The sequence below is a fragment of the Rutilus rutilus genome, assembly GCF_951802725.1.
Source record: "Rutilus rutilus genome assembly, chromosome: 9".
Taxonomy (NCBI): Eukaryota; Metazoa; Chordata; class Actinopteri; order Cypriniformes; family Leuciscidae; genus Rutilus; species Rutilus rutilus.
The window spans coordinates 9020192-9044941 of NC_140223.1; the positions used below are offsets into that span (position 1 = coordinate 9020192).

At 38.8% G+C, this 24750-nt stretch overlaps 1 protein-coding gene across 3 annotated transcripts; it reads right to left on the reverse strand.

Annotated features, from left to right (window-relative positions):
* Positions 1-458: 458 nt before the first annotated feature.
* LOC311296744 (H-2 class I histocompatibility antigen, Q10 alpha chain-like) lies at positions 459-23896 on the reverse strand. 3 transcript variants are annotated; one of them, XM_084418629.1, is made up of 10 exons: positions 23726-23896; positions 8547-8819; positions 8160-8447; positions 7791-8075; positions 7004-7126; positions 6747-6806; positions 5615-5647; positions 5243-5320; positions 4003-4035; positions 459-1149 (listed from the first exon to the last, which is right to left on the reverse strand). In XM_084418629.1, the coding sequence occupies exons 1-10, from the start codon at positions 23805-23807 to the stop codon at positions 1130-1132; spliced, it is 1275 nt and encodes a 424-aa protein (XP_084274755.1). In that variant the 5' UTR covers positions 23808-23896; the 3' UTR covers positions 459-1129. The 3 variants fall into 3 exon arrangements, with proteins under 3 accessions (XP_084274755.1, XP_084274756.1, XP_084274754.1); XM_084418630.1 differs by lacking the exon at positions 23726-23896 and adding an exon at positions 18001-19008 and having other exon boundaries at positions 8547-9276; XM_084418628.1 differs by lacking the exon at positions 23726-23896 and adding an exon at positions 18156-18372.
* Positions 23897-24750: the final 854 nt, after the last annotated feature.

Below are 24750 nucleotides of genomic sequence, written 5' to 3' on the forward strand. Positions count from 1 at the left end.
ATTTTAATAATTATTTTTTAATTATTACTAATAATAATATAAAATTATAATAAGTAATAAAGGTATAAATGTAGAATTGTGTGAAATGTATTATGAAAATTGGCTAGCAATTTTCGACAAGCAAATACCAAGAAATAGGTTTCAGAAGTTTGTCTTTCAACTACATTTGAAAAATCCGCGATGGGACTGAGCTCGAACAGCTTCAGCATCAACGACTTTTTATTGTATGAAATCTATAGGCTAAAACACATACACAGAAGAAAGGCTAAAACAATACTACTTAATACACCCTAAGCATGCTCACACACGTTGTAGATACAGATGTTTGAAATAAAAGATGGTAACAAAATATTTATTCCAAATCTCCTCTGTATAACATTTTCAGGGTTCACAATAATTGTGGCACAATTGTCATGTTATAGCAGTGATTTTATGTCTAAATATGAATACAAAGGACAAACTTGAGAAAAGAACTTTATTAGTAAGTATAGAAATACTACAATTATAGTACAATTATAATCATTGGTTTGCACAGTAATAAAAAATCAAATTAAATTTAAAAAATTAAAATTAAAAATGAAAAATCTTAACAATTACAACAGGGTTTCTGCATATTGTGCATGAACCCCTAAAAATAAAGCTTTTCTGCAATCAACAAAGTCAAATTTTCCAACAAACAATTGTTTTGAAACCACAGAGGTATATCAGAATAACCCTGTAACATTACTTTTCAAAGCGTAACTACAACACACTTATACAGCAAGTGCTAGCGAAAGGTTCAGATCAAGTCCCAGAGAATGCATGGACTGATTAAATGTATATTTAAATGCAGTGAAATTCGCACTGGATATAAGGATTTGCCAAAGGCAAAAAATGTAATCAAACACCTTCAATATCAGCTGGAAAGATCTCACATACTCAGGAAAACAATGCATATAGTTGATCATCTGATGACCAAAGAGAGAGGAAAAAAAAAGGAAGCATGATACCCGAGATACCTAGTTATTACTTTTCCTGTTTCCTGTGGCACAAAAAGAAAAACTTTTTTTTTAATGTGACAGATTAGATCCTTGAGCATAATTCTTGCATACATATGCCAGGTTATTACTGCTTTGGACAATGCCTTCCTTTAGACAGCTCCATTGCTTCCTGCAATAAGACAGAAGTTGTTAGCCATGAGAACAATTTCCTTGCAATTTGTGACATTTTAAGCAAATCTTGATCTAGTTGTAGTCTCAAACTACTTATAAGATTGTGTGCTATATATTTTATGAATATTTTACAATTAACCTTACATATAAATATACTGTATAATCAATCAAATTATATCAATCACAATGTAAATGTACAATCACATTTACATTGTACTTTATGACTCAAAACTCATACAGTCATTGTACCAAACATCTTTTTTGAGCATCTCTGTTGAAACTGGTGATGACCAAACTACAGCAAGAAAAGTTCACTTTTGTGCAGTGTTGCCACAAATGGACCACTGCTGTGGTATATAAATATATAATAATTGCACATAATGTAATATGTTATCAATAAAATGTTAATGCAATTTCTCAAAACAAAATTTTATTTTATCCACATAAATAGCCTATTGTATAAGAAAGGTAATTACATCATTAACACTAGCAACTTGTAATAATGGATAAATAAATTAATGTTTACAATAATTATTTTCTGTCTACATAATCATGAGCACAAATCATATTTTTTTTATTAAAATTAAATTATTTTTTATGTCTTAAAGGTGCAATGTGTAATCATTCTGAGGATCTATTGACAGAAATGCAATATAAGATCCATAACTATGTTTTCAGTGGTGTATAAAGTCCTTACTTAATGAACCGTTATGTTTTTATTACCTTAGAATGAGTCATTTATATCTACATAACCGCCGGCACCCCCTTCTATGAAGGTCGACATATTGTGACGTCATGTTTCTACCGTAGCCGACAGTGAACAAACAGCACTACAGAGCGCGTTTCGTCACTAACTTGAATGAGAAGCAGAAAAAGACGCAGTAGCTTCTCCTTCGAGTTTGCAAAGGGAGGGATAGGCCGTGAGTGACTGGCTGTTTGCAATTCGCAAACCTCACCACAAGATGGCGCTAAAAATACACACTGCACCTTTAAAGGGATACTTCACCTCTGGGAAGATGAATGTGTATTTAAAATAGGTCATTTAAGTAGAAGAAATGTGAAGAAATTTTTTAATTTGGAGCTTTCTAGACCGAGAAAAGCCAGAAAATGCATTTTTGTCTTATGTGGATGAAAGACAACAACTCCCAGAATGCACTTGCTTCGCTGCCTTAGGAGGCCACGCCTACCGGTAAGAGTGCGTAGTTGAAAACAACAAGGCTAGCCTACGTGATGAGTTTGCCAGTGATTTAGAGATGGGCCAAAATGTCCGGGATTCAGCTTTTGCGTTCTACAGTCGCCATTCATCATGTTTACTGTGGCGAGCAGGATGAGGCTGACGGCCGCGGGAGAACGGCGCGAGGCCGGTGGCGTCATTGCTGAGACGCGCCGGGTCTCGCATCTCTCACGGAGGAGCGGGAATTTTCTTAGCAATGGTAAAACGCACATCAACCGATCACTTGTTTAGCGTTCATGTAAACACTACATTCAGATTCACCAATCGGAATGAATTCAGTTAGATTGAAACAAAAGGTGTGCATGTAAACAATGAATGGCGACCGCAGAACGCCAAAGCTGAATCCCGTACATTTTGAACGATCTCGCCCGTCGGACAAGTCCGGGAAAAGGAGGATGTTGTTGTTTACCCCTACTTACTCAGCTTTCTCCTACTATTCAGCTTTCTCCACAGAACAAGAGCCTGCTAGCTTAGCTTCCAAAGAAAGACAGCTGACACTGTGTGTACATTCTGTGAGTGAGATCCCTCCCTCTATGGGCGGGCTGAAAACATGCGGAACAACGCCATCTACTGGCTGTAGTCTTTAGCCTCTGACCAGAAAATCCTCAGATGACGCAAAATGACGATTTTTGCGTCATCGGAGGATTTTTTCCAGACAAAAAATACTTCTGTTGAACTAAAAAGATATTTTAAAGAATGTTGGTAACCAGACAGTTGACGGTAGCCATTGACTTCCAAAAATAAAAAAATACTATGGAAGTCGATGGCTACCATTCAACTGTCTGGTTACCAACATTCTTTAAAATATCTTTTTAGTTCAGCAGAAAAAAGGAAACTCATATAGGTTTGGAACAACATTGGGGTGAGTAAATTATGACAATTTTAATTTTGGGGTGAACTAACCCTTTAAATAAACAAATAATCAAATATAAAAAAGAAATTATGGGCCCAAATATTCAAATACAATATTTTTGGAAAAATGCACATCCCCAGTAAATACAGAGGATTTATGAAAGGAATGATAGGAAAAGATGTGCATGGAGAAGAATAATGATCTGTAGAATATCCTGTCATCCGTGAAACATGGTGGATGCAGTGTTATGGCATGGGCGTTATTGATTGGGGTTGGAGCTAAACTCTGCCTCATAGCTCTCTAGGAGCTGGGTTAGGGTTAGGGTTAGGTATCTTAAATGGTTCATGTAATATATTTTTGTTAAACCCCTTAAATAACAATAATAAATACAGGAATTATTTAAATCTAGTGCATTTAATATTCAAAAACTAAAATAAAAATGCATCAATGTTTGTTGTGCCTTAAAAAGAATACAACTGTTTTGTTATAGAAACTATTACAATTTGACAATGTTTTTGGTGAGTTCATAATGTGATACATTTGCCACAATTTAAAAGTCATTATTAATTTGAGCTCCAATAACTAAAAATTATTACATTACAAAACTAAAATTATTACTTTACAAACCTCTTATTCCATTATGTGCCATTATCATTGTTGCTTTTTTATTACATTATGAGTTGCTACACAACACTTAACGCACATTACTTTAGAAAACATGATCAGCAGCTTTTTCTGCTGTTCCTGCACTGTTAACAGCTTACCTCCATTGGGTGCATGTCCATTGCTGTTTCCGGCTGGGAAATCCAAAGAGGAATACAAAAGAAGATATAAACACAGAAAGCTCATTAATAAGATATGTATCTTCCTACAGTATAGATGCTTCTACTGACAACAGATATTTTATATATCTTAGCTACTGTACTTAAATTAACAGTGTTACAGAAAACACAATGTAACAGAAAACACTGCTTCCATTTATATTTTATATGGTGATAAATCTGGGGTGGCAATGTTTTTCTAAGGGTGTCAGTTGTCACTCCGTGCCACCCTGGTAGATCCATCCAGACATTTCAGTAGCTGGTTTTCAAAGCCTGTGACTGTTATAAATAAAACAGCTTCACAAATGAAATCTACATTATATTTCTCAGCAATGAGGTGATAACTTCACTGTAATTAAGCCAACAAGCGTCACTATTAGGTTGGTTTCTCTCTCTCTCTCTGGTTAATTCATTCAATTCATTCATAATTCAAAACATTCATGAGTCATGCAGCTGTTATCTTGTCCATGCTGGCAAATAATAATGACCACCCAAAATTAATTATATAAATAATTTAAATAGCACGGCCATTCAAAACCAGGGTCTACGATTGTGTATAGTAGAATTATAGTGTATAGGGAATTAATGTAAACAGATATTGGATACCAGTCCTGTCTAAAGTGAATGTAAACAGGCAGGCCAAAACATCAGGTATGGTCAAAAGATCGGATCTGTGCATTAAGACTTGCAGTGTAAATGCAGCCTAAGTTTGCTTAAGAGCATACTGTATGTAAGTCCACATGTCATACTAAAAATAATCTATGCTTCTAACCACAGGTCATGAGCTGTAGTTTCAACCACAAATCTATGTGATGCTATTTGTGAATATTCATTGGGAACTATGGTTTTGGGAAACACCAAATCATTGAATTATGTTGCTATCTTGCAACCATAGTTGGCTGACGATGCTTTTGGGAACAGCACCCGAGAATGTTCATCATTAGTAGCAGAAAACATTCCCTGTCAGGATATAGTCACTATGCATTTTAAACGGCAATCTGTTCAATTCGTGTCAGATGCTTTGACCAATGCGCAGCCCATCAAAAACATTGGGGAATCCAGCAGTAGAAGCATCCACTACAGGACCTCTAGTGATACAATTGTTGTATGTGTGAACACCCCATAATACTTATCTAAAGGGAAATACTGATTTACTCCACTTCAGTCCTCTCTGAAAGCTTACCTGGGAGAAAAGGTTGCGCTGCTCCATTAGCATTAACCGCTGTTAGTTGTGCATTTAAAGGCTTCTTATCTGAGAAACCTATAGAGGATTACAAATACAGTTACTATCTACATGCATTGCTGTCAGAGGCAGAGATAAACAAGTGAAGTCTGGTCAGCAAAAAAATCATTATTAATTTGAGCTCCAATAACTAAAAATTATTACCTTACAAAACTAAAATTATTACTTTACAAACCTCTTATTCCATTATGTCCCATTATCATTGTTGCTTTTTTATTACATTATGAGTTGCTACACACAACTTAAAGCACATTACTTTAGAAAACATGATCAGCAGCTTTTTCTGCTGTTCCTGCACTGTTAACAGCTTACCTCCATTGGGTGCATGTCCATTGCTGTTTCCGGCTGGGAAATCCAAAGAGGAATACAAAAGAAGATATAAACACAGAAAGCTCATTAATAAGACATGTATCGTCCTACAGTATAGATGCTTCGACTGACAACAGAAATTTTATATATCTTAGCTAATAAATTAACAGTGTTACAGAAAACACTGCTTCCATTTATATTTTATATAGGGATAAATCTGGGGTGGCAATGTTTTTTCTAAGGGTGTCAGTTGTCACTCCGTGCCACCCTGGTAGATCCATCCAAACATTTCAGTAGCTGGTTTTCGAAGCCTGTGACTGTTATAAATAAAACAGCTTCACTAATGAAATCTACATTATATTTCTCAGCAATGAGGTGATAACTTCACTGTAATTAAGCCAACAAGCGTCACTATTAGGTTGGTTACTCCTCTCTCTCTCTCTCTCTCTCTCTCTCTCTCTCTCTCTCTCTCTCTCTCTCTCTCTGGTTAATTCATTCGAATTCATAAAAACAAAAAAATAATATATATATATATATATATAACAGGGCTACTTTATTTCACTTCAGAATTCTGTAATGTAAACAGGCAGGCCAAAACATCAGATATGGTCAAAAGATCGGATCTGTGCATTAAGACTTGCAGTGTAAATGCAGCCTAAGTTTGCTTAAGAGCATATTGTATGTAAGTCCACATGTCATACTAAAAATAATCTATGCTTCTAACCACAGGTCATGAGCTGTAGTTTCAACCACAAATCTATGTGATGCTGTTTGTGAATATTCATTGGAACTATGGTTTTGGGAAACACCAAATCGTTGAATTATGTTGCTATCTTGCAACCATAGTTGGCTGACGATGCTTTTGGGAACAGCACCCGAGAATGTTCATCATTAATTAGCAGAAAACATTCCCTGTCAGAATATAGTCACTATGCATTTTAAACGGCAATCTGTTCAATTTGTGTCAGATGTTTTGGCCAATGAGCAGCCCATCAAAAACATTGGGGAATCCAGCAGTAGAAGCATCCACTACAGGACCTCTAGTGATAACATTTTTGTATGTGTGAACACCCCATAATACTTATCTAAAGGGAAATGCTGATTTACTCCACTTCAGTCCTCTCTGAAAGCTTACCTGGGAGAAGATTTTGCGCTGCTCCATTAACAATAACCTGTTTTGGTTTTCTATTTAAACCTATAGAGGATTACAAATACAGTTACTATCTACATGCATTGCTGTCAGAGGCAGAGATAAACAAGTGAAGTCTGGTCAGCACAAATAATTAATATAGACTATTTCAAGATTTTGGTCCTGTCAGTTGAAGAAAGTTTATCAGAGAAAATTATTAAAAAGATTGTTCCCAGAATCTGTATTTATGTTGTAATACTCACCAATTCTTTTAGTCTTATAAAGGTAAAAGCCGAGCCCTGCAACAACAGCAACTACAACTACAGCTCCAATCGCAATTCCAACAACCAGGAAAGTGCCTTCTTTGCAGTCAATGCATTTTCCATCTGCAAAAAATAAATAAAAATAATAATAAATGGACAAAGTTACTGTATGTAAAGTCTAAATGTTTACTACATTTAAAAAAATTAATTCCATTGTTGATAAAAGAGTTATTTTAAGGTGTCATAAAACACTAAACTACATTTTCTGAGATTTTAAAAGGTTTTTGTGTAGCACATTAATGGATGTTAACATTTTCGTCTGTAATTTTAATTGTAATAGAATCCTTATCTAGGCACTATCTTTGACTTTCAGGTTTAAAATCTTCATAGTGTCAATGTCATAGGTTGTGATATTTTCTCTCATTATGGTGTACTGATAATTATTCATGAGACATTTGTGCACTTATCCTATGAGAGACACATTTATGGATCACAAGTGTTTGTTTTCACTTTTTAAGTGTTTCTATGTGGCATAATTTCTCTTTCATAGACCCAGAGTCTCCGACACAAACGTGATCCATCCAATCTGTGAGTGTAACCCTCGGTAAACACTGCAGGTGTCATAATGCTCACAAACACTGAGATGTAACTCTAATTTCACTAAGCTAATTGGTCACTAAAAACTTACACATCATGCTTTCGAGTTGTTTCAAGTAGGCACTTCCACCAGTGTTTCCTCGGAGGAAAGATCCCTACTCTAATGATTAAATACTTTCACTTTACCTACCCCATTTGACAATAATTGGTTCTTTGAGAGTTTTGTGGGACACAAAACAGTCATATTCTGCTTTTTCATCCTCCTTGATTTCCACACGCTTCCTCAACTGGAAGGTTTCATCATGGTTTGGTCTGATTCCTGTGGATTCAATCTCATCCTCAGGCAGGGATGTGCGATATTTTCTAATGGTCAACGTCACATCTTTGGGGTAGAAACCAGTGGCCATACAGGTGAGTTTCAGCTTAGTTTTGTCTCTGGTACACTTTTTCGCAAACACTTTAACATCTGGAGGAGCTGCAGACACAGAAATCAGTTTATCAATCAGTTATATCTCTATGACAGCTGCAGATAATCAACAAATACTCTACATTTACTCACAGCTCTTTTTGAGCTCCTTTTCTCCATATTCTCTGAATTTGCTGAGCCAGTCCACACACTCTTTCTCCAGGTAGCCCTTGGTGTACTGGTTCAGGATGGGCACATTATCCCATTTCGTCTTGGTTTGAACAGCTGCAACAACTGGGGCAACCCACTGAGACACCTTATCATCAAAAGACAGGAAGTTAACGCCATCATAACTGTACTCATCAATGCCTTTGGAAAACTTAGTCTCCTCTCCCTCTTGAACAATTTCACACCCATGTCTCCACTGAAGAACATGAACATCTGAAAGGGACAGAAAACAAAATGTTTTTCAGATGATAATAACAATATAATATGAAAATGATATGTATATGCAGGTAAATATGTATCAATATTTCTCACCTGAATCATTGTGTCTCATACGTTCCATCAGAATTTTGACATTCACATTAAACCACTGTTCTTTGCTCTTTCTTGACTGGGTGCCTTTTTCCCAGTAATCCTCCTGCATAGACTTTTTCATCCAGTCCTGTTTGGGAATCTTTCTCTTTTCCTTGCTATTGTAATAGTCAATCTGTCTTTCATCTAGAAGACCCATAGCTGTGAATTCATAGATGCCTGGCAGATCGACAGGTTTGGACAAGGCTGTGTAAATGTAGTACAGGGAGTGTGTCTCTGTAAACCAAAAGAATAAAATAGACTGCATAAAACAAGTGTAAGTTATGTGATAAAATTATTTTCTGAAGGAGAGAACAGATCAAATATGAGGTGAGTTAGGCACATGCAGAACAGTCTCAAAACATTTCAGTTATAGAAAAAACTAAACAGACTAAATCTTTGGTAATAAAAAAAAAAAAAAAAAAAAACTATAATTAGCTGAAGGCCATTTAATAAAAATGTGTGCCTACTAGGATCTGAAATAGTTTAACTATTTTAAGGTTACTTTTTGGTATATCCAGATTGTATTCTGTTGAAAAATGAATTTGAGGCGGCTACGTTAATCCTGGTATCGAGCATATGAACAGTAATATTATAACTAGGTTGTTCGATGCCATGTTGATCGATGTCAAACTATGGAAAGTACGCTTTTTTATTTGACAAAACTCGTAGCCTATATACTTAATTATATAGGCTAAGTGTGAGCGGAGGCTATTGCCACCTAAGATATAGAATATGTTTTGTAAATGCTCCCAACTACAGGGTTTCCAAATAAATGGAAAAAAACAAGCAGAGATGCGTACAATCTTTATTTGACACCAAAGTAGTAAAAGGATAATCATACAAAAATTATAAGAAAAAAATACACAAGTTACAAATACAACAACATTCACACAAAAGAAAAGAATAAATCAAAGTGGCCACCTGTAAAATTGGATCTTGGACCGTCAATATCAATATCCCTTGGGATAAGTCACATTTGGGAAAGAGAAAGAAAAGAAAACAAAATATCCAAATGAATTAAATTCAAACCACCTCAATTCACACCTTCATACAAATGTATAACCAAAAATCACAATCCACACAATAAACAACAAGGTATAAATGAATTAAATAAATCCTCCCAATCCCAGCAGCTAATAGCCCATGGTAGTTGTAAAAGAATTGACAGTAGATAAGAGCGGTGGCAATAACCACCCACAGTACTCAAGAACACAATTAGCCACAAAAGAAAAGAACAAAAAGAGTAATACCAAATTAAAGAAAATACAATTAGATCAATCAATATAACAAATAAATAATTCAATACCCAATCATTTCAGCACACGCACACACTTCCATACACACAAACGCCACCACAAACACGCGTTCACACCGAGCTCACTCAAATATGCGCTCGCCTCAACACACACTCAAATAAAGACTCGTTCACATCAAACGTGTTCGCACAAACATGCGTTCACACGAACACCCGCTCGCATCTCACACACGCACACACATAAAACCCCGCTCACACAACTGTGCGCTCGCACAAACACACGCTCGCATCAACACACACGTGCGCTTCTCAATCACAGTAGACCGTGGTGGGACTTGAGCGCGCACCCTCTTCAGTCTTCACAACACAGCACCACGGGTCGCAGTTAGCGAGCCGCCACACAGCAGCAAAACAACAGCGGGCAGATTTCTATAAAAATAGTTACTCAATTTGGTCATTAACCACGCATACACTATATCTAAAATTACATCTCTGATTAACAAACAACTTACAAAATAACATATCAACTTACCTACAGCACAATTGACTGGCCCTCGGTGAGAACAGTGAACAAACCACCCATACTGCCTCGATCACACTATATAAACGAGTCATCATTAAAAACGGCGCTATTAAAGAATAATTGCAGCAACATATCAATGCAGTAACATACCTTGATATATGTTAATGCAATTGAACATCCACAGGCCCACGGCAAAAGTTAAAAAAGGGATTTCCAACTTATGCAGGTCTACAACACTTAATACGCGCTCAATGCTTGATGCATAATAGATTGCTCTTGCGACACAAAAGAATGCAGCCTGCGTACCATGCCGGAAGGAAAACGGAAGTAAGAGGAAATCTCCGCGTTTTTAAAGGGCCGTGAGCGTACCATGCCAGAGAGAAAACGGAAGTGAAAGGGAATCTCCGCATTTTTAAAGGGGCCGTGAGCTTAACTTCCGCCCAGCTCCATCCACCTACACAGAACGGAAGACCCTAAAAGGGTCACCCCATTACATTCTACCCCTGGATTTTCTTTCATCGTCCCGATGATACAATCTACAACCATGGACGAAAAGAGCAACCCTGAGTCTGACCAGGTTGAAATGGAGCAGTCACCGGCTCTCTGCCCACATGTATATTTTGAACTATTGCTGTGGCCCTTGGTAGATTATAAGGGTTAGAATGTTTCCCGGCAGTAGTCCGAGTGGTTTGGCGCCGACCCCCCTCCCTTGCGGGATTATCAATCAACATAGGACCTTCAATCCCCATTTCAACAGGACTTTCTACAAACCTCTCTGGCTCCAGTGGTAGATCTACTTCAGCTGAACTCAAGGCAGTAGGGATTACATCTACAAGGGCTACATCCCACTCTTCCACTGCCATTGGGGAAGCTAAAAACTCATTCAAGTTGCCATCTGACAGCCCTAACCCTGGATCAGCCATGTGGCCAGAGCATTCTACGTGTGGTACTGGCTTTAAGTGAGACCTGTGCACCTGTTTTACCATGGAAGGGTTATCTACCTGTGCTATAGTGTATACACCGCCATTACCCCTAGGCGCTCTAACTACTTTATGAACAATGCTAGACCAATGATTTTGTATTTTATGACGACCACGGACACCATAGTCCCGCAGATAAACTTCTTGACCTTCCTGCAACGCAAAATCCCTTCCTACCTGATCATGGCGCTTTTTACGAAGCTCAGCAGCTCTATCTAGCCGAGCCCTTGCTCTCGTATAGGTTGTTTGAAGTCTCTCTCTATGCTCAACCACCCAGTCTTTCACCTGTCCACTTGCAGGTTCGTCCACTGCCGAGAGTAGAAAATCAACCGGAAGTCTAGGGGCCTGCCCGAACATCAAAAAATATGGTGACTCACCGGTGGTCTGGTGAGGAGTTGTATTATATGCGAAACATACCTGTGCTATATGACAAGTCCATGACCTTTTTTGCTCCAAGGACAGTGTACGAAGTAAGTCATGAAGGGTTCGATTGAAGCGCTCACACTGCCCATTTCCCTGAGGGTGATACGGGACAGTGTGAGTCTTCTGAACTCCATACAACTGGCAGAGCTGGGAGACCACTGCACCCTCAAAACTTCGACCTTGATCTGAATGAATTTGCGCAGGTACACCAAACCTATAAAACCACTCATAAACCAAAATATTAGCTACCGTAGTTGCTTTCTGGTCCCGTGTGGGCACAGCCTGAGTATATTTTGAGAAGACATCTGTAATAACAAGGACATGCTCTCTTCCATCGCTAGCCTGCTCCAAGGTGGTAAAATCGACCGCCAAGATCTGATTCGGTCTTGATGCCAACAAATGGCCCAATGGAGCACGGGCTGTTGGCTGATTTGATTTTGCAACAGCACACTGACTACACTCCTGGCATTGCTTCCGGACATCAGCCTCCATTCCCGGCCAATAACACCGGGTGCGTATCAGCTCATAGGTACGCTGCCTACCTTGGTGGCCATGAGCACTATGCAATAGCTGAAAAACCTCTGTCTGAAAAACCTCAGGCAGCACCAACTGGTCCACCTCCTCTCCCCCATCAGGTAGTTTTAGGTGACGGTACAACAAGCCGTCTCTCTCGAACAACCGGCTCCACTGACGAAGCAATTCCAAACACCTTTTGGACATAGACTGACGTTGTTCCTTCGTTGGATACACTTTAGAAGAAAAAAAATCAAGAGCCGGACCAATGACTGAATCCTTCTCCTGCGCCTGTCGCAGGTCTATTTTTGAGGTTGTAGAAAAAGCAGAGATTGTGCTCTGTACTGCCTCGAATGGCCTACCCTTGTCCAACAATTCTACCAGAATGGCTGGCAGAGCAGTTCCGCACTCTTGCTGTGGAGAAGGTACCACGGTGTACTGCCTAGACAAAGCGTCTGCATTACCGTTGACACAGCCAGGGCGATACCGAATATCAAAATCAAATGCTGCTAGCTGGGAAGCCCAACGTTGCTCTAAAGCACCAAGTTTGGCCGTCTTCAAATAGCTCAAGGGATTGTTATCCGTGTAAACTATACACTTCTGCCCTAAAAGGTAATCCCTAAACTTTTCGGTCAGAGCCCATTTTAAAGCTAATAGCTCCAACTTCATGGAGCTATAATTTTGCATATTCCGTTCGGTGGGTCTGAGTCCCCGGCTAGCATATGCCACTGGCCTCATCTTACCGTCCTTCTCCTGCCCAAGCACTGCCCCTAACCCGGAGTGGCTAGCATCAATCTCCAACACAAATGGGAGGGAGAAATCTGCATATGCCAAAACAGGAGCAGACACCAATCGCTGCTTCAAAATTTGAAACCCCTGCTCACACTCCTCAGTCCAACCGCTTTCAATTGACTTCCCAGAACCTCTCTTCTTCTTCGTCCCTACCAAGTCTGCAACAAGCCGATGTAGCGGGGAAGCCAACTGAGCAAATCCCTCTACAAAACGCCTATAATAACTTGCGAATCCTAAAAACGACCGCAATTCAGTCACATTGGTCGGATGCTTCCACTCTGCCACTGTGCTGATCTTAGCAGGATCAGTAGACACTCCCTCTTTAGACACCAAATGCCCCAAGTAGCCTACTTCTTGCCGGAAAAAGCAACATTTTTCTAACTTGGCCTTAAGTCCCTCTTGCTGAAGTCGGACAAAGACCATTTCCAACCTCTCCAAGTGCTGTGCAATGGTAGATGAGAAAACGATAATGTCGTCTAAATAAAGCAACAACGTCTGGAACCTTTGGTCACCGAACATGCGCTCCATAAGCCGTTGAAAGGTACTAGGTGCATTGCACAACCCAAAGGGCATTCGATTAAACTCAAATAACCCAAAGGGTGTGCAAAAGGCGGTCTTACACTTATCTCCCTCCGCCACCGGAACCTGGTTGTAGCCACTGGCAAGGTCCAATGTGGAAAACCACTGGGCTCCACACAGGGCATCCAGGGACTCCTCGATCCGGGGCAGAGGAAAAGCATCCTTCCGTGTCTTACTGTTCAACTGCCTATAATCAACACAAAGACGAATCTGACCATCCTTTTTCCTCACAACTACAATCGGAGAGGCATACGGACTAGAACTCTCTCTGATCACTTGACTCTGCAGCAGTTGGTGAATATGCTGCTTAACTACCTCATAATCTGAAGGGGGCAAACGTCGATACCTCTGCCGTACTGGCTCAGTATCAAGCAAGGGGATCTCATGGGTAATGAGCTTAGTACAGCCCAAATCACCTTCATGAGCTGAAAAAACAGATCTATATGTATGCAAAAGGGACTTAACCTGAGCCTGTTTGTCCTGAGGCAACTGAGACAAATCCATATTCTGGATTGCCTCCTCCATTTTATCCACTTCGACCGCCTGTAATGCAATAGTGGCTTGGTAACAAAATTGTTCCTCTGATGGTACAACAACTTCACACCCCTCTGACTGTGAAACAGTCTCCACTTTACACAATGTTCCCACCGCGACATGAGGCTGCAGCAGGGCGTCCTGTTCCCCTACATTAACTATAGGTACAAAGGCCACCCCTTGGACAATTGGTACGAGAGATACAGAGGCTAAAAGGCCAGCAGGGAGCGAATTCTCTTTCCCCAAAGGCTCGAACAGCAACACAGGTGGAAGGCCTGCCGGTAAGGAAAACGTAACGGGCAAAAAACGCAATGAATCAGCAGGGATTCGCACAGTTTCTCGGCCCCCAACCCTAGCCAGTCGTTCCGTGGTCTCATACAAATCAATTTCAGTCTTCTTACAATACTGTAGGGCAGAAAGCCATGCAGGAGTCTCCTTCACAGTGGGAAGGTCAAAAAGCTTATGACCATGTTGACTAAACAACTCTCTATAACACTCCTGGATAACGTTCATGCCCAACAACCCAGGGAACCCACCCGGTAAGGAAGAGTGGGACAGGTCTTTCACCACGAGTACCCCCTTACTCTGAATTCTCTTCCCAAGAACAACAAAATCTAACTCCAAATAACCCAAATATGGTATATCTAAGCCATTTGCAGCCCGTAACTGTAGCCACCCACAACTAAGCAACTTCTCTTTACCCCAAGGCTCAAAATGCTGGAAAAAGAACCTCTCTGAAATAGTGGTCACCATCGACCCAGTGTCCAATAAACAGGGAACCTCTACCCCACCCATAGTAACAGTGACAGAAGGACAGTTACCTAATAATTTAAGAAGGGCCTGGTTCCCACCTAATTCAGCAGGCTGAGAGCCAACGGTTACCCCTCCTGAAGTGTGGCTCATCAATTCAGGGGGTTGAAGTTTTCCGTCGGCCTACTAGGATTCAGAGAGCTACCTGGCCGTGACAAAGATGCCTGCTGCTCTGTAGATCTACGAAAATCCAAAACACAATTTCGGGCAATATGGCCTGGTTGGTTACAACGTCTGCAAATAATAGGGTTAACTCGCCTAGACGGATTAAAAACATGCTGTGACTGCAACTGCTGTAAACCTTGGGTGAGTTGATTAAGTTGCTCTTGTTGGGCCCTCAACATCTCTTTCAGTTCAGCCAACTCAGACGGATTCTCTCGACCTCGGGAGGGTAAATTATGCCCTTGGACTCTATACTGAGTAGCAAGAGATGGAACGGAGTAACTTCTTTCCCGTGTATCAGGGCGAAAACCCTCATCAACCCACCCAATTGCCTCTTTCCTTACCTCCAAAATGGTAGACTGTGGATGGAGCCGGACATAGCGCTTAAGCTCACGGCATAGGCTGTTATCGATCACGTGTTCTACAAACTGATCCCTGAGTAAAGAAGCGGAATTAGGCACGCCATCTGGAGCGCATTGTACCACCTTCTCCATCAAAGCAAAAAGGGCATGCGAGAAGTCTTGCAAGGACTCCCCCTCTTCCTGTTTACGGGAAAAGAACTGCTTCTGAAGGGAAATATACGAGTGCGCACACCCATATAACTCCCTTAACACAGAAAACACCTTTTCTGGATCCTCCCTCTCCTCCCTTGGTCTAAACTTAATTTCACTTCTGGCAGAACCTCCTAGATGGTCAAGAATAAACAGAGCTTCCTCCCTTGCTGATAAATTTCGAGCCCTTAAATTACTCTTAATCTCCTCCACCCATTCAAACACCTCCTCATCATCCCTTCCACTAAACATGGAACATCGTCTCTCTCTGGGGACAAGAATGACACGCTCTGCCATGGGCCTGGGGGCATCCACCACACCGCGAACATGTGTATCAGAGGCAGAGCTAATACTAACCGAGGGCCCTGCTGCAGAACTAGCTTGACGCTGTAACTGCTCATTCTCTGACTGCAAGGACTGAACCTGTCTTCGCAGATCTTCCAACTCACTCTCCATTAGGAAAATGCACCAAAATAATAATAATAAACCTGAAAGACGTACTCACGGGTAATTTGACAAACTGCCAGTCTCGAGAAAGCTTCCCTTGATCACTGCCCGCTGCTGCTTTGCCGCTGTAAAATAAACACTCACCCAAAACATCCAAATAAACAAAAACAAAAACCACAAATACACCTCCAAATTCAAACACATACAAAGTGTCCCAAGATTGGAAGTACACACCTCTGCCTGTACAAAACCCTGCCCGACTACGCCAAATGTGAGCGGAGGCTATTGCCACCTAAGATATAGAATATGTTTTGTAAATGCTCCCAACTACAGGGTTTCCAAATAAATGGAAAAAAACAAGCAGAGATGCGTACAATCTTTATTTGACACCAAAGTAGTAAAAGGATAATCATACAAAAATTATAAGAAAAAAATACACAAGTTACAAATACAACAACATTCACACAAAAGAAAAGAATAAATCAAAGTGGCCACCTGTAAAATTGGATCTTGGACCGTCAATATCAATATCCCTTGGGATAAGTCACATTTGGGAAAGAGAAAGAAAAGAAAACAAAATATCCAAATGAATTAAATTCAAACCACCTCAATTCACACCTTCATACAAATGTATAACCAAAAATCACAATCCACACAATAAACAACAAGGTATAAATGAATTAAATAAATCCTCCCAATCCCAGCAGCTAATAGCCCATGGTAGTTGTAAAAGAATTGACAGTAGATAAGAGCGGTGGCAATAACCACCCACAGTACTCAAGAACACAATTAGCCACAAAAGAAAAGAACAAAAAGAGTAATACCAAATTAAAGAAAATACAATTAGATCAATCAATATAACAAATAAATAATTCAATACCCAATCATTTCAGCACACGCACACACTTCCATACACACAAACGCCACCACAAACACGCGTTCACACCGAGCTCACTCAAATATGCGCTCGCCTCAACACACACTCAAATAAAGACTCGTTCACATCAAACGTGTTCGCACAAACATGCGTTCACACGAACACCCGCTCGCATCTCACACACGCACACACATAAAACCCCGCTCACACAACTGTGCGCTCGCACAAACACACGCTCGCATCAACACACACGTGCGCTTCTCAATCACAGTAGACCGTGGTGGGACTTGAGCGCGCACCCTCTTCAGTCTTCACAACACAGCACCACGGGTCGCAGTTAGCGAGCCGCCACACAGCAGCAAAACAACAGCGGGCAGATTTCTATAAAAATAGTTACTCAATTTGGTCATTAACCACGCATACACTATATCTAAAATTACATCTCTGATTAACAAACAACTTACAAAATAACATATCAACTTACCTACAGCACAATTGACTGGCCCTCGGTGAGAACAGTGAACAAACCACCCATACTGCCTCGATCACACTATATAAACGAGTCATCATTAAAAACGGCGCTATTAAAGAATAATTGCAGCAACATATCAATGCAGTAACATACCTTGATATATGTTAATGCAATTGAACATCCACAGGCCCACGGCAAAAGTTAAAAAAGGGATTTCCAACTTATGCAGGTCTACAACACTTAATACGCGCTCAATGCTTGATGCATAATAGATTGCTCTTGCGACACAAAAGAATGCAGCCTGCGTACCATGCCGGAAGGAAAACGGAAGTAAGAGGAAATCTCCGCGTTTTTAAAGGGCCGTGAGCGTACCATGCCAGAGAGAAAACGGAAGTGAAAGGGAATCTCCGCATTTTTAAAGGGGCCGTGAGCTTAACTTCCGCCCAGCTCCATCCACCTACACAGAACGGAAGACCCTAAAAGGGTCACCCCATTACATAAGGATACACTTTTAAATTCCATGTACTATGTAACATAAATTCGTAATCAAATTTCAATTCTGTTGCTCCAATGCATTTTTTAGACCAGTTGCGTAAAATGTTACTTTCACTTTCTCCAACAAACGCAGCAAAATGTAATCATTTAACGTTACCCGTTTCAACTGAAGACGAAGTCCCACAAAGAAAGAAAAAGCAAAGCAGAGCAAAACTTTTTGTCAGGACACCCGTTTCCATGATTTATAATCTTCAGATTAGGCTATAATTCCACTGATGTTTACTGTGTCGGTCTGAACTCAAGAGCTTTCAACGACTGTAATCATCCGATTGTAGAAAATGGCGGTGATGGGTTATTTCCTGGTTATTTCTAACTGCGTCCAGTGTTGCCAGATTGGGACGGTGATTTCCAGCCCAAAAGCTCACCAAAACCCGCCCACTACAAGAAAAAACCGCCCAAAATTTTACTGCCGCCAAAATAATATGATATAAATTCATTACCATGTCATTCAAGGTTGATAAGCACAATTTTTATCTCCTTAAAACAAAATAACAATGATAAAATAAAATAAAAAATAAAATTCCAGGAAAACAGATCAAAACAGGGCAATAATAAAGGAGAATTAGCCAATATGACTAAAATGTCCAGATGGACACTGTCAAAACGGCAATCAAGAAATGAACCGATTACTTTAACCCTCGGAAGTAGGCTACACATTGCAGAACATAACGCAGAATTTAGCAGTCAAACTCATTCATCGTTGATTCAAACCTTTTTCAGCAGCTGTCAGGGTCGAGTATAGTGCAATCTGGACGGTGTAAAAGTTGCCAATGTCTCTGGTAAAGTTAGGTTAGTGTGCACATGGCCATGGACATATTTCACGTCCCATATTTCATTTCATTTCATTTCAAGTCATTCAACTGTGCTCTCCTCAGAGTTATATTCACCATCTATCTCCCACCAGGTGTACGTTTTTAGAGTTGCTCACTATCTTACTCTTTACTGTGTAGATAAAACTTACTGTTTAGTAGGCTATAGCTAGCTAGCCTATCACTTTGGCATTAGCGATCACTTGAATATACAGCTACAACTTATCGCGCTCAATCGCATCTGCCTGCTGATCACTGATTGGCTAAAAGTGCGTGCTCGTCGGTGATGTCAACACTAACGCCAGCTGACTCTGCATGGGCGCGCGTGTGTGTACAGTAATGTCATGATGACTGATTTTATGGACTACATGCACACTTTAGTTTAGTTTTTTAATCAATTAGACTTTAAAATGTAGATGTTTGAAAACCGCCGAACTGACCCCAAACCAGCCCAAATTTTGTCCACCCGCCCAAACCCTTTTTTACCCGCACAATCAAATTCAAAACCGCCCAATTGGGCGGGAACCCGCCCAATCTGGCAACACTGACTGCGTCATGAAAGCTTCGACGAATCTTTAGTTTCGATTCTCCTTCTTCTTCTCTTGATTAATGGCGATTGCAAACGACTTTTAAGTGCATACCGCCACCTACTCTACATGAGTGTGTAACATCATGCTATTTCTTTAAAGGGATACTCCACTTTAAAATGAAAATTCTGTCATCATATACTCACCCTCATGTTGTTTCAAACCTGTATGAATTTCTTTCTTCTGCGTAACAGAAAGGAAGATATTTAGAAGAATGTCAGTAACCAGACAGTTTCTGGTCTCATTGACTTCCATAGTAGGAAAAAAATATACTATGGAAGTCAATGAAACCAGAAACTGTCTGGTTACTGATATTCTTCTAAATATCTTCCTTTCTGTTCACCAGAAGAAAGAAATTCATAAAGGACTGAAACAACATGAGGGTGAGTATATGATGACAGAATTTTCATTTTAAAGTGAACTATTCCTTTAAGTGTTCTCATATTCTACCCAACAACCCTGTGTCTTTAAGAAATTTAAAAAGTGCAGTTCTGGTAATTCTTATCCTTTCTCCCTCTCCTTCTGTTCCCAGTATCCCCATCAGATTCCACTTCTGCCCTGCTTCCTAAATCTTGAAACACCTGTCTTTCCACCTCATATAATATACAGTGCAATGAGAGTGCAGATAAACTAGCAAAAGATGCATTACAGCAGGAAAGAACAGTTCCAATTCCACTTGGAAAAGGAGAAGGAAAATCTGTGATTATTTTCTGAAGGAGAGAACAGATCAAATATGAGGTGAGTTAGGCACACGCAGAACAGTCTCAAAACATTTCAGTTACAGAAAAAACTAAACAGGCAATTAAGGCTTAAATCTTTTGTAATTAAAAAAACCCGACCTATATACTTAGCTGAAGGCCATTTAATAAAAATGTGTGCCTACTTGGATCTGAAATAGTTTAACTATTTTAAGGTTACTTTTTGGTATATCCAGATTGTATTCTGTTGAAAATTTTATTTGAGGCGGCTAATCCTGGTATCGAGCATATGAACAGTAATATTATAACTAGGCCGCTGCCATGTTGATCGATGTCAAACTATGGAAAGTACGCTTTTTTATTTGACAAAACTCGTAGCCTATATACTTAATTATATAGGCTAAGTATAGATACACTTTTAAATTCCATGTACTATGTAACGTAAATTCGTAATCAAATTTCAATTCTGTTGCTCCAATGCATTTTTTAGACCGGTTGCGTAAAATGTTACTTTCACTTTCTCCAACAAACGCAGCAAAATGTAATCGTTTAACGTTACCCGTTTCAACTGAAGACGAAGTCCCACAAAGAAAGAAAAAGCAAAGCAGAGCAAAACTTTTTGTCAGGACACCCGTTTCCATGATTTATAATCTTCTGATTATGCTATATAATTCCACTGATGTTTACTGTGTCGGTCTGAACTCGAGAACTTTCAACGACTGTAGCCTAATCATCTGATAGCAGAAAATGGCGGTGATGGGTTATTTCCTGGTTATTTCTAACTGCGTCATGAAAGCTTCGAAACCTTTACGAATCTTAAGTTTCGACTGTATAACAATGAAGGTCTTATGTTGACCTACTCTGAATTCCTTTCTAAATATAATATTCCAGTTACTCCTAAGGACTTTGCTGTGGTTATGGATGCTGTTCCCTCTGGTCTAAACATGCTTCTTAAAAACACCTGTCCTCTGCTCTCTCCATACTCGTTAGATCCTGCTGATACTGAAGTAGGCCGTATCTGTTTCTCTCTTTCCTGTACGAAAAATAATAATCGTTGTGTAAGGGCTTTGCTCCAAAGGGATATTGTCTCCAGACCTGCTATTATATCATTTTGGAATGGTTATGCTGATAATCTGTTATGGAATAATATCTGGAAACTTCCCCACAAATATTTAATCACGAACAAAATCAAAGAAATTTCACTTAAACTCATTTATAAATATTACCCATGTAATTATTACCTTGTGAACAGATTTAATTGTGATATTGATACAGTTTGTACATTTTGTGATCTACATGATGAAACATTTTATCATTTATTTTGGAGTTGTCCTCATACCATTTGTTTTTGGTCAGATTTCTGTTCCTTTATTAAGGCTCATGTCATGCCAAGCTTTCAACTGTGCTTTAAAAATGTATTATTTGTGTTTTTTTTCGCTTATGACAAATCCTTTCATAAGGAATATTACTTAATTAATCTGCTGCTTCTGTTAGCGAAATTTAGTATTCATAAGAGTAAATTTGGAGGAAACAAGCCTTTATTTTTCATTTTAAGAGCAGAAATTGTACAATACCTAAACACAATATTGGGTTTGAAAAATAAGAAAGCTGCAAAGTGTGTCTCAATATAAACACTTTAAAATGTTTATTTAACTTGTAAATTTGTCGCTGTTTATGTATGTATTTTATGTTTGTTTATCTGCTTTACTCGTTGTACCCCCCCTGACTGTAATTGTAATTCTTAAAATCAATAAAATAAATAAATAAATAAATAAATAAAATCTTAAGTTTCGATTCTAATTCTTCTTCTCTTGATTAATGGCGGATTGCAAACAGCTTTTAGGTGCATACCGCCTACTGTACAGGAGTGTGTAACATCATGCTATTTAAGTGTTCTCATATTCTACCCAACAACCCTGTGTCTTTAAGAAATTTAAAAAGTGCAGTTCTGGTGATTCTTATCCCTTCTCCCTCTCCTTCTGTTCCCAGTATCCCCATCAGATTCCACTTCTGCCCTGCTTCCTGAATCCCATCTTTAAACACCTGTCTTTCCACCTCATATACAGTGCAAGTGCAGATAAACTAGCAAAAGATGCATTACAGCAGGAAATAACAGTTCCAATTCCACTTGGAAAAGGAGAAGGAAAATCAGTGATTAGAAAGAAAAGTATAGAAATATGGCAGAAATGGTGGGAAGAAGACATGAAAGGAAGGGGATATCATAAAATACAAAAATCTGTCAGTATTAAAAAATATAAGGAAAGGACTAGGCGGGAGGAAATTATAATGACAAGACTGAGAGTGGACCACAAGACTGAGAGTGGACCACACAGGATTGAATGGCAGATAGAAAGATATTTTGGTTTGAATGTGGATTTTTTTTTTTTTTTCAGATTGAGTTTTTAGCTACTCCTCCTAAGTGGTTTATTTTATTCATAACAAACTTTTTCAACACGATGAAAATACATTAAGTAAAAATTATGCAAAAAAAATGTAGGCCTATTTTATCCAAAACTGTAAAAGGTTAGGTTATAGCCTAAAAATAAAGCATTTATAAATTATTTTATGACAAACATATTACTGTATTACTAAGTGAACTCATTTATAGTTATAAACTCAAATAATAATAATAATAATAATAATAATTTTAGGCTACATATTTAGAAGACGATTTTGTCCAAAACTTACAAAAAAGGAACAAAGCAATTCATCAGATATCAGTCATTATACAGGTTAGACAATAATAATGAACTGCTAAGATTATAAACCATGTAATTCGTTTTAAATAGTATCTTAACTATTTTTATATACACTCTACAGACAATAGAATAAAAAGAAGAACGTAGACAACAATACATGAAATGTTGTCTAAGTTGGACTTTTTATTCTCATAAAAGCTTCTCCAAGGCTCCTCATCGGTTGTGTTCAGTTTTCTTTAACGTAATTAGTCACTTGTGTGATCAGTGTTCAAGCAAAGAAAACAATATGTAAATATCAAGTAATATTTATAGAAATAGCCTATGCATTCATTCATAATAGGCATTTCGTATATATTCACACAACAGTAGTAAGCAGCACGGCATAGGTTTACTTTGTTGCAAACCAGTTTAATAATCGCATCTGTTTCCTGGTGCTATATACAATCTGGCACAGTCAAGTTCATGTAAAATCGACTAGGACTTATTTTTTTGCTTTTACAAAGTTGTCTGTCAGATTTTCCCAAATCTTTGTGGAAGATTACATTGTTATTCTTCTCAATGTCTGCAAAATCTTCAAGGAATTGTGAAAGTTGGATCATATGTTGGTACAAATGTATCTTGCCCGGCCAGGGCTGTAGTGCCGCTGACATGTTGATCGATGTCAAATTATGGAAAGTAAGCTTTTTTATTTGACAAAACTCGTAGCCTATATAACGTTACTTAATTATATAGGCTAAGTATAGATACACTTTTAAATTCCATGTACTATGTAACATAAATTCATAATCAAATTTCAATTCTGTTGCTCCAATGCGTAAAATGTTACTTTCACTTTCTCCAACAAACTCAGCAAAATGTAATAATTTAACGTTACCCGTTTCAACTGAAGACGAAGTCCCACAAAGAAAGAAAAAGCAAAGCAGAGCAAAACTTTTTGTCAAGACACCCGTTTCCATGATTTATAATCTTCTGATTAGGCTATATACTTCCACTGATGTTTACTGTGTCGGTCTGAACTCAAGAGCTTTCAACGACTGTAATCATCTGATTGTAGAAAATGGCGGCGATGGGCGATTTCTAACTGCGTCATGAAAGCTTCGAAACCTTTACGAATTTTTTTTGGTTTTATTTCAATCACCCCAAGAGAGTTTGCAATTGTTATGGATGCCATCCCATCTGGTATTTTAACTATCTTAAAAGGGGCTGGAAAACCAGATTGCCTACCAGATTTGGACCATAAACTGACCTCAGTTTGTAATATTTGTTTCGCAACTACAACGAGGATTAATAATCTTAATATTCGGTCTTTATTCCAGAGAGATGTCACCAGTACCCCTAATGTTGTTCCCTAATGGTCTAACTTTGTTGACAACCTGAACTGGGGTAATATATGGATCCTTCCTTACAAATACCTCCTTACAAATAAAGTAAGAGAAATCTCTTTCAAAATCATACATAGATATTATAATTCTAAGCATTATCTCCTTAGATTTAAGCTTGACATATGTGTTAACTGTTCTTTATGTGGAATATGTCCAGAAACAATGGTACACCTGTTCTGGCAATGTCCCTACACCATCACTTTCTGGAAAGATATGTCCCGATACATTACTATTAAACTTGTTACTGATTTTTGTTTGTTGTGGGAGGATGTATTGTTTGGTTTCCATGATAATAAAAGTAAAAAACAGAAAGAAATATACCTAATTAATCTATTGATCATTTTAGGGAAATATCATATTCACAAAGCAAAATTTAGTAATTCTAAACCTTCTTTTATTGCTTTTGGTAAGGAGACGTAACAGTACATCAAATCCATCCATGATTCAAAAAATAAGAAGGCTGCTAAAACCATTCAAGTTAAAATATGCAGATTAGTGTGTTGAAAGAGAAAACAAA

What these genes read in the sequence shown, in the direction of transcription:
- LOC311296744 (XM_084418629.1), bottom strand. Translation starts at nt 23,807, where the DNA reads ATGGAAACGGGTGTCTTGACAAAAAGTTTTGCTCTGCTTTGCTTTTTC. An exon ending in TTATAAGACTAAAAGAATTG is followed by an intron (nt 6,807 to 7,003) that starts GTGAGTATTACA and finishes AATCCTCTATAG; the next exon opens with GTTTAAATAGAAAACCAAAA. An exon ending in TGGACATGCACCCAATGGAG is followed by an intron (nt 5,321 to 5,614) that starts GTAAGCTGTTAA and finishes AATCCTCTATAG; the next exon opens with GTTTCTCAGATAAGAAGCCT.